Source organism: Rosa chinensis, chromosome 3 (assembly GCF_002994745.2).
Source record: "Rosa chinensis cultivar Old Blush chromosome 3, RchiOBHm-V2, whole genome shotgun sequence".
In the NCBI taxonomy this organism is placed as follows: domain Eukaryota; kingdom Viridiplantae; phylum Streptophyta; class Magnoliopsida; order Rosales; family Rosaceae; genus Rosa; species Rosa chinensis.
This window is the reverse complement of record NC_037090.1, coordinates 43783542-43795012: the sequence shown is the minus strand read 5'-3', so window position 1 is coordinate 43795012 and position 11471 is coordinate 43783542. Positions and strand designations below refer to the sequence as shown.

The following is an 11471-nucleotide window of genomic DNA, read 5'->3' as shown; positions in this document are numbered from 1 at the left end:
AAACCAAATGGACTTATTTAGGACTCCTTCAAGACATCAAGAAGGGTCTAGAAACTCATGTGCAAGTTACATGCTTCATTCTTTGGGCCAGACTTCTCTATTGGACAATTTCGAAGTCCATTCTTTCAAGGGTTATTATCATAAATGGTACCTGAACTATACCTCAATTTTATTGATGGTACCTGAACTTCAATTTTGATCACAACCAGTACCTGAAATTTTTGATTTCATTTTAAATGGTACCTAGAGCCACCCCCGGTCACTATTCCCACTGAAAATGACATGGGAGGCGATCATAGTGATGATTTTTGATGATTTCAAGGGTTGCAATCATATATAGTGATGATTTTTTGGTAATAGACTTGTCTTGAACTTGTTTTTTTATTTTTTATTTTTTTAGATTTGGGTTTTTTGGCCAGAATAGTGACCGAAGGTGGCCTTAGGTACCATTTAAAATGAAATTGAAAAGTTCAGGTACTGGTTGTCATCAAAATTGAAGTTCAGGTACCATCAATAAAATAGAGGATAAGTTTAGGTACCATTTGTGATAATAACCCTTCTTTCAATTGCCGAAATTCCTTGTGCATTCTAGAACATTCTTGAATTATCTTGAGTCATCTTGAAGCCACAACATCTCCTAGTACCACCAGGACTCCTAGTGTCTTTAGGTTTCCTAGTCCAACTAGGACTCTGCCATTTCTCATTTCCCAACACCATTTTTCCGAGCTCACTCCTAGTTGGCTTAGGATTCCTACTTTAATTGGGATTCATTTTCCTAGTAGGATTAGGAAAGCTTCATTTCTCCATTTTCGCTCATTTCTGCACCTCATTTCCTCCTTGCCTTCATTTTTGACTCAAAAGTACCTAAAAACAAAAACTAAGTTAGAAATGATAATGTTAAGGAAATGACTAAGTAAAATGTAGAGAAAAATGCACTAAAAATATAGAAAATACTTGTCCGATCAAATCCACACACTCAGCCATGCCTCCTTCCCATCTCTCGCCGCCACCAATAACTCATCTAGATGTCGACAACCTTGGCCAAACAGGACCGGCCCCATCATCGTCATCAAACTCGCTGCACTAACTTCCGACGGTCTACCCCACTTCCATAGCAGCCTATCTGACGAAAAACCCATCAAATCTTGTCTGTTTGACCAGGCGCAGAACCGATTGGAGATCGAAGATGGACAACGACTCAGTTTTGCTCTACACAGGCCAACGCTGAAGAAGAGCACGAGCAGAAAAACTGCCATCGCCCTCATCACCACAAGCCCACGAGGAACAGTCTCGCCAATGCTAAGCACTCGGAGGATCCTCAGAAGAATCCAGCGCCGCTCTCTGCTCAAACCCCACGGTTTGCTTTTTTTAGGTTCAACATTTTATTTCATAAATTAAACATTACATAATTAATGATACAAAATCATAAATTAAATCATTGATAGTAGAATTATGACATAATTGTCTACCTTTGGATTGCAATGGTTGTGTAACATGATCCGTTGATTTGTTTTCAAATCAATGCATCCATGCATGTGTCAGCCTTCCTCTTTATACCTGTTGGGTTTGTTGTGGGTCCCGCCAGAGCCCAAGGGTCATCTTTGAGGCTAATTTCAGCCCTCACCACCCCCTTTTGGACCTGGACCCACATTTAGCCCAATGGCCTTTTATTTGCTGGAGTTCATAATTTTCAGAAAAGAGCTAGAGAGCCTAGTTTGACCCTCTTATTGGAGATGGCCTAACAAAAACCGAAAGAGGCTAGTAGAGTAATGTACGTCACGTATTATGTATATAGTTAGCGTTTTTTTCTTCTTCTTTTAATTAGATATAGCTATGCATTTAATATCTTGTTATTCTTCTCATATATCGAAATTTTCATTATATAAACTTACACGACATATAACGGGATACATCATAGTAAGTAAATCAGCAAAAGAAAACAAAAATTAAAAATAAAAGGGTCAGATTCAACTACGAGTACAAAAAAGAAAAGAAAGGCCTCTCTTGGACCTTTTCTAAATATTGGTGCCTCATTCCTTGGGGTTAGGTTGGCTGCTCTTTTGTATTTCAATGTCTTGTAAATCAGTAGTGATGTCTCCAGTAGTAGCTGTAGTACCCTTTATTGCTTGAGGAATATTAAAGCTCTCAGCTTCTTTTTCTTTGTACTCTTTGTACTTGCCCCAGAGAACCGAGTAGAGTCCCATGACAATTAGTACAGCACCAAGAATACTGAAATTGAAACCACATACAACTTGATGAGATTCAATGAAACATGAAGATATAAAATTACTAAGTAAAAATATTTAATAGGTAGAGTCGTAGAGACGTACCCTCCAAGATAGATCTTCTCAGCAAGGATGAAAGAACCCATGACAGCCACAATGATCATCATAAGAGGGCTGAAAGCGGTGACAAAAACAGGACCTGTTTTCTCCATCACCAGCCCTTGAACGTAGTATGCAAGGCTCGATGAAACTATGCCCTGCCATATATGTTCGTTAGTAAAGAGCTAATGATCGATCAAAGTAATTTAATTGCGTGATCGAGTTACGTACAGCATATGCAGCAGCAAGAAGGTTCATGTCCCAACCAATGGTCCAAGCCGCCGGCTTGTGTTCCATGACAAAGGTAACAGCTATGGACTGCAGTGTTCCCAAGAAGCAGACGATTGCGGTGAGGGATAACGGAGCTTGGTACCTCTTCTGTGTCACTGCCTGAATGATGAAGAAAGAAGCCCAGGCAAGGGTGGCCAAGATGAGCAGAATGGATCCCTTGAGCCAGTCCTTGTCCTCATTATTATTTGCACTAGGGGCATTATTGGAGTTTGCCAAGTGACCCGACCATGGAAAGTTAATGACGTTTCCTTTGTACAACGTCATCAACATGGCTCCGGCCACTGTCACAATTGTGCCTATCAGCTTCGCTTGGCATCTAACCTTCTTCATGTCCAGCTTCTCCATCCTTGATTAATTAATTAAATATCATGAAGCATTTTAATCAGCTAATAGCTATATATCCACTCTCTCTCTCTCTCTCTCTCACACACACACACACACACACACCAAACTTAACCTCAAAGTACGAACGTACAAGTAGTTAGTCATCCATACCTGCAAAGGACAGCCATGACGAATGTCATTGCCGGAAGCATGTTACTCATGGCACAAGAGAAGGTCGGGGATGTAAACTTCAATCCGGCATAGTAGAAGTTTTGATCAATGACCGGCCTGTAAATGGAAATAGAATTAAGTTGACCAATAAATTCAGGGCCGGTCTTAATATTTTGGAGACTTGAGGCTAATAATTATAATGTGACTTAAGAGAAAACTCAAGATTGTTAACTGCTTACCCAAGAAGACCCAGTACAAAAAGTTGCATGAAAATGGGGAATGTAATCTTTGGTCTTATTTTTCTGCAAAATTATGTATCAAAAGGCAATTAATTAATTACATTTGTTGTTAATAGAAATATTTATGTATTTCAAGGCTAAGAAATAAATAACAGTAGTCACCTCTCAAGAACAAGAGCAAATGGTGCAATAGCTGCAGTGGCGAAGGCGTGCCTGTAAACAACAAGCACATAGTGGCTCATTCCACGGTTGAGCGAAACCTTAGTGATTATGTTCATTCCGGCATAGCCGAATTGCAGAGAAATCATAGCTATGTATGGCTTTGAACTCTGAATGAAACTTCGACAACACCCGCCATTTCCCTCCATTACTTGACTAGCTAACTAGTTAAGTGGAAAGGAAAAACAAACTGACTGAGAGAAACAAAGAAGATTGAGGAAGAACACTTCAAGTTTGTTTGTGTGTCTCCTAAGGGAATAATGATAATTAACCAGCTTACGTATATATAAGCCCTCCTCGGGGGACCACCATTTTCATTTGATTACTCCATTCATCAAAATCTTGATTATTTAACTAACGTTTTTTTTAAATAATAATTTTATTGATATTAGCAAGAAATATCGATTAAGAGGGTATCCCAAATAAAAGTTCGAGAATACAAGAACCATAAATGATTTGTGTTTATACTAGTAGCATTTTGAGTTAATGTATGAGTCACACTATTAACTCTTCTACTTACATAAGAAACTGAAAAATTAATTAATGATCGCGTTTTAATTTGAGATTTAACTAAAGTAATGACGGATGTGAATAAATATTGTATAACAAGAATTTCTTATCTTATGTAAGCTATTTAATACTATATTTTCTTGATTCAAAAAATAATTCTGAAGAAAATTGGTTATGCATGTTTAATTATAGTCATTTTGGCATTTGTATGAATTACGAGTTTCCTAACTCATGTTTGGGGTAATAAAGCTGTATTAGCTTTGCACCGACCCCAAATACCCATCACATATGTTTCCATAATTGTATATGTTTGTAGATTATACCATATATTGAAAGCTTTTTTGTTTTTTTCTTGAACAATATATATTGACGGCTTCTTATAGAAAAAAAGAAAAAAAAGAAAAAGTTAATGAGCTGTGCGTGGCAGCACTAGCTAACAAAAACAAAGGTAGTGGGCCCGCACCAAGTGTTAATGCGTTTGAAGGTGTTCCCCAACACCCACAATTCTTCTCGACGCGGCATTCCGACTCACTCGTCTCATCTGCTTCAACAGTAATAATAATAATTCTGCCTAACCTCCAATATCTCTTATTTTAATTCACACTCACAAAATTAAAGGGTTAATCGTGCAAGTAATTCGTAGTGCAAATCTCCTGCTCATAACATACGGCTAAGCTTGCTTTTCATCATATCTTTATTATAATATTATCTAATCATCATACCACCTTTTACATGACATCCTTTTCCACTATATTTTCATCTGTACAATTTTTATTTTTATAAACGTGACACTATCAAATATTTATCTCTCTATTACCATAATGGCTTCTCACTTTTCTCTTACGCCAAGCCTATCAACACTATACCATTTGAAAATTGAAAAAGACGAATCACACTTTTGGCATTTCTCAATGTTAAAATTAAAGTTCTATGAATATTATTTCACGCTATAAAAATGTTTTCCCATAATAGGTTCTTCAAGAAGTTTCTATATAAAAACCTCTTAAAAATTGAGCAAAGATAACCAGAACAAGAGTGCCCAAATAGGATTAAAGATGCAACAAATCCTTATGCCCATAAGAATTGGCTACAAACCTCCGATCCTTACCAAGAGCAAGTTAGACCTAAGCAATAACCAACTTTGACTGCCAAGATGCTAAAACTAAGAGTCTCTAGCCTCTAAACCTTGAATGGGATTTTAGAATTTTTATAAAAATAGAATAATAGTTTAAACTAAATGGAATCATGGTCTAAAGGTAGCCATTGTTGAATTGGAGTCGCAACCAAACCGCCAGGGTCGAGCAGGAAGCAGATCATCGTCACACTTATTGCCACCTACAGATTATAAAACTACAACTCAACTTCAAATCTGTACGCCTATAGTTCAAGAATAGAAACCAGTTACTACAGGGATTCATTTTGCTTGAACTCGATTGAGCATGCCTCATCATGTAGTCTTTGCGATATTGTTAATGCAACACACATTGCCTCGAGGTGATTGGCATTGTTACGTTGGCAATTCCAACCATACTGTTTTGGGTTCTCTCCTGTCGCTTAACATGGGGAAATCAACAACTGAACAATAATTTATGTCTTCCCAAAGTTACTGATATGTAGCCCCACAAATTATCAATTAATTGTAGTATTCATGATGATTTTTTTTTTTCTCTAATTCCTCAAAATATTTTGTGTTGTGACATGTTAATTATTTAGAATCATCAACGTATATTATAGATATCACAAGCTTAAATCATACTGATATTATGAAATGGATAGGTGAGCAAAAGAATTGTAAGACATAAATAAATAAAGCTTTGTCTGATAACCAAGATTCCAAGAAATATGGGGGTATACGGCAACTGGGAATATCTAAATGGGTACGTAAGTGTAGCATAACGAGAACCATTCGTATGTGTATGTTAAATGTGGGTATCTAATCAGCATCCAATTAGTAATCGACTTGACAATATTGACCATCTTAGAATAGTGTAGGAAGTTGCAGACACATCACTTTCAAATTTGTGTCACAACTCACATGGAAATAATTTGGGATTCGTTTGCCCAACAAAATAAGTAAATGGAAACAGCAAAGGACATGAATGCATGATGACTAAGCCATGCCTACCCATACCCAAACCCAAATCCTTTTCATTTGACAATTTGTATCCTATAAATACAATCTGAACTAATTAGCGGTCAACCGAGAATAGTATTCAATCACATATTTCAGAGAAGTTAGATCCGCCGGTCACGATTTTTATTTTTATTTTTATTTTTATTTTTATTTTTTATTATGGCTGTAATTTCAATTCGTCACTTAATCAGTTATCACTTTTCATTAGACCAAATTCAATATAGAGGTAAATTGACTGCATACATTAGTAGACCAGCTTGTCTTAATTAGGGCTGGGCCCTTGTAAAATTTTGTGAGCCCGGGTTGGGACTGTTTTTTTACTGGCCGGGCCCAAATAATGATTTTTTTTTCAGAGACCGAGTCGAGCCCAGACCGATTTTTACGGGCTGGGTTTTCGGGCCCAAGAGGTTGATTAAGGAAGAAAGGAAAAATATAAAGTTAACACAACTTCACATTTTCACAAGATCAGTACCAAATAACCATTGGTGAACATATCAATCTATTCAAGCAAATGATTCATCACAATTCAAGGCAAACAAAATGAATAAATCCACCTGCTAAACAAGTTTCAAATTCCAACATAACAAATCAACAAATACCAGCAAGTTTCAAATCTTCCAAGTTCCAAATAAACAACTAAATAAGTTCATAAATACACAACTAAGCAAGAATGCAGCTCCTTCATGGATCCAGCACTCTAGCAGCTTCATTTCAGTTCCATCCCACCGGTTTTACTTACTGTGGGTCGAATCGTTGAAGCAAAGCTGTGGGTCGGCAGCACCACTGTGGGTCGACAGTTCAGTGGTTAGAGATTAGGGAGACTGAGAGGCTGAGGGAGTGAGTCAAAGAGAGGCTGAGAGAGTGAGACTGAAAGGTTAGAGAATAGGTCGAACCGTCGAAGCAAAGCGGTGGGTCTGCAGCGATGCGGTGGGAGACTGAGACTGAGAGGCTGAGGGAGTGAGCCAAAGAGAGACTGAGTCGAAGTCTCGAAGAGAGCTAGGCTGAGGGAATGAGGGATTAGGGTTAGGTCTTTAGTTGGGATCGTAATCCCCTACAACATACATATTATGAGTCTATTATCACTACCAATAATATACAAACATGTGTCAAAGAACACCAACCTTCGGGCTTTTTTTTTTTGATTTCTGAGGCCCGAGTCCGAGCCGTTTTATATTTATTTAGGGCCAGGCCTTCAAAACAGGTAAAAAAAAACTAAAGCTCTGACTGTTCAGGCCGGTTCCAGGTTTCAGAGCTAAAATCCTACCCCTAGTCTTGATTATCTTGAATTAGTCGACCTCTTTATCAAGTTAGTCTACCTCTAACTTGACTTTATGTATCGCTCCATTAATGTACCATAGATGACTCTTATTGGTATACTCAAATTTCAAATTAAAGAAAGTCGATCTCGACTCTTTCTTCTACTCAAGGATTCAAATTTCGGTTTCGGTTTCGATTTTGATACTTCAAATTTATGGAAATTTCGGAGAAAGTTTTGATTTCAGTGGAAATTTAGATTAAAAATAAAGAAATCTCATTAATTGCATTTATACTCAAATTTATGATATTTTTGAATGAAACTTTTACATGGACTAATCTAACTTATAATAAACCTATTTACAATGTAACTTCTCTAAAATTATACATTTATAATAAAATTGTGATATCTAATATGGAAGAGTAATTATGTTACGCCCCGAATTTTGAATAGTTAAATTCAAATCCGAAACGCGAAAACTTAACAAGCACAAGAAAAATACATAGAAAATTTTTCATTTAAATTAAGCAACAAAACAACTAAGCTCACAATGTCAATACCGACTCGTTCTTTAGAGTCACATATTACATTACAGATAGTTTACAAATCAAACTGAATGACAATTCAATAAGTAAACACACCCACCACAACTCACTACACAGCGGAATACTTAAAACTAAGAGTACCATTCGACATCCACTCTACCCAACATACACCTCAGCTTCGACGATGATTAATCGATATTCTAACCTGCACAAAAACCCCTACACTATAGAATAGTGCACCGGGATTGAACAAAACAAACCCGGTAAGCTTTTTAAGCCGATATGAGTAAACTCAAATAAAGTGACTCACGTCACGCATGCTTATAATTTCTCAACTCATGAGATTTAAAGCAACATTATTTAATTTCACAAAACACAACCAAACATCAAGTTCATATCATATCATATCATCTCAACGACAAATCACACTCACTTCCCCTCAACATAAAGCATTTGCCAAAACGACAACCTCACAACTCATTCACAACTCACTACAAGTCTCAAAACACAACCGCACTTCCAATTGAATTAAGTAAAATCAGTAATCCATGCATGGAAACATAGTTCAGGAGATCACATTAAAAACAACAATAGAAATCATATAAATCCCTGCATAAAGTTTAGTTCAGGAATTTACATTAAACAAACAATTCAAACAGCGGTAATCCCTGCATATAATTTAGTTTAGGAGATTACATTAAAACAAACAATTCAAAATGCAGTAATCCCTGCATATAACTTAGTTCAGGAGGTTACTTAAAATTCAACAATTTGAAGGATCACACGAAACATTCTTTTACAAACTTGTACTCAAGAGCACGATAACACAAAGTCATCCCCCAAGCAGTACACAGGCAGACATACTAGAGCTCTAACTAAATTGTAACTTGACACCTCGGCCGAGGTTCAAGTATACAATATATGTGCCTTGATCACCAATGTGACAAAAGGTCCTTAGATCGAATATTTGAAAGCCCACTTGACTCAAATATTTCCTCAAGCAAAACATATCTTCACAAAAATCAACACATCATGATAATTGTAGGCTCGTAATAGAAATGCTCAAAATAACAACTCACTCAACTCATAATCACTACTTCCTCAATGTCACTCCATCAAATATATATATTCCACGTAAATATATATATATACGTAGTCATCCACTCAGGAATGCCTACTAATACCAACTATAGTTTTATAAATTATTCCTCTCGAAAATCATTTTATATCAAAACATTGTTTTAACTTACCCATGAACTGTTGTCGATCAAGTTCATATATTTTAAAACAAATAATTTGTTTCGAAAATGATTTAACAATTAAACAAGTAATTCCGAGTAATAAATAAATCTGTTCGTAAATGAACCACGTGAGATTTACTCACCTCTAACTCCAGCTGCGTCTTCTCTAATAGCCAAGATAAATTACTGGACGTACTGCCAATCACCTAAAGCAAGTACAACCCCGATTCAGTACACAAATTAACAAAAACCATTTAATTCCGAAACTCTCGAAACACACTAAGAATCCAAAAATGACTCCAATCGAGGCGAAACTTCATCCAAGACCACTAGAGGTCTCCAGAATACTATATGATCAATATACCAAAACTACAAGTCACTCGGACGGTCGAATCCTCGCGGATTGCAAACCGAAGATAACGCATAAAACCGAAATCCTAGCATGCATCAACTTTCTCCAAAATGACCTAATGATATATCAAAACGACCGTATCGATGCGTAGATGAATATTATGAAAACAGAACACAAAAATAAAGCCAGACGCGCTGCTACGCACCACCACAAGCGACGGGTCAGCGGGCGGTCAACGGTGGAGGTCAACACCGGGCAACCACCTCCGATGCAAAATTCGTCAACTATAAACTTGTTCAAAATGAAGGGATGATCAACTTTCATACCTAGAGCTAAGCGAGATTCGGTCTAGATCGTCCTAGATCAGGCTTGGAAGTTGAATTAATATCAGCCCTCTGATCAGGTTTCCAAATTCAACATGGGCCGTCAAAAGCTTCAAACCTTGATCTATTGCTCTACACTCCAAATAGTAATGCAAGGCTTATATGGGGATGATCAGGAGGAAGAGACGATCCAAAAAATGGAATGGATCGGCTGAGGGGATACCCGAATCGGTGAAATCCGGCCGGATCCGTTTTAGAGTCTGTGGCTGATCCGATCCCCAAGTTCCGGTGGCTACTGCCGTGATCGACCACCAAGGGGACGATGAGGAGGAGGATACGAAGCCGTCTGCGATGGTCTCGTCGTCGGCGGACGTTGGACGGAAGAGATCGAACCGGGTCGGTACACCGGGTTCAGGTCGGGTCGCGCGGGTAGGGAGGAGAGAGAACGGAGCGAATTTGGGGAGCAAAATGGGATTTTCGGAACTTTTGGGATTTATGAAATCCTGAATTTTCTTATATTTATAGAAATTTCCCCAAATTTCAATCACTCATAACTTTCTCATACGAACTCGTATCGACACACTCTACGACTTTCGTGAAGGAAGTTTCCGAAGAATCCAAACATATAAAAAGTCAAACTTCGTAACCCCCCTAAAACGTGCATTTCTAATAATTATCCGTCCGAAAATAATTCCACTCCACCCTCGAACCACGAATTCATACAAACAAACACTTTATTAATTCCAGGAAACATTTAGGAATTAATAACGAATTTCCAAGGTATTACAAATTAACTAGTACTATAGTAGGTTACTAAACTAGTATTTATCTATATGTAATTATAAATGTGATATATATTGATAATGTGAATATGATTTACTCTTTTTTTTTGGTTTATGGCTACAAACTAGTGGGAGCTTGGCCATCACGCCCTTTTCTTTTTTTCTTTCTTCTTCTTTTAAAAAGAGGATCAAAGGATCACGCCGTTTTCAATAATAATTAGAAAAATACAACGGGGGGACGTAATATCAAAACTCCGTGAATGAAAATTAACAAATACAAAAAAAAAAAATATAAAGTATTAATAATAAGAGCTACTACGATGTGGCTCGATCCAGCTGGTTGAACTGCTTCCATTTAGTATCATACAATATTAAATGATTTTGGTACTTCATTACATGAGTATTGTATGCGTGTTTATCTTTTCCCATATGCAATCCATATATCATATACTATGGAATTACCCAATATGGTGTTTCATTATATGAAGCATACGACATTTGAGACGAAGAATGATAAAAAAGATCATATGTGCTTCCACCTTGTGAGGTTGATCCTATTCCGTAAGAACTTTATGAGGTTGAACTCATTTCATGACAACGATAATGAGAATGGAATGGGTTAGGGTTATCACTATATTGAGTTTCCATGTCCATTGAGCCAAGACTCGAAGAAAGTGATTCAAACTCATTTAGAGACAAATGCCTATCGTGTCTTCCTTGTGTATCTCTAACTCCAAATGGCTAAGGATACAACTTGATTG

At 37.1% G+C, this 11471-nt stretch overlaps 1 protein-coding gene across 1 annotated transcript; it reads right to left on the bottom strand.

Moving 5' to 3' along the window:
- Window positions 1-1834: 1834 nt before the first annotated feature.
- LOC112195300 (WAT1-related protein At5g07050) lies at window positions 1835-3835 on the bottom strand. Its single transcript, XM_024335707.2, has 6 exons — window positions 3512-3835; window positions 3350-3412; window positions 3111-3227; window positions 2556-2961; window positions 2331-2482; window positions 1835-2229 (listed from the first exon to the last, which is right to left on the bottom strand). Exons 1-6 carry the CDS (start codon window positions 3715-3717, stop codon window positions 2031-2033), a joined length of 1143 nt encoding a protein of 380 aa, XP_024191475.1. The 5' UTR covers window positions 3718-3835; the 3' UTR covers window positions 1835-2030.
- Window positions 3836-11471: the final 7636 nt, after the last annotated feature.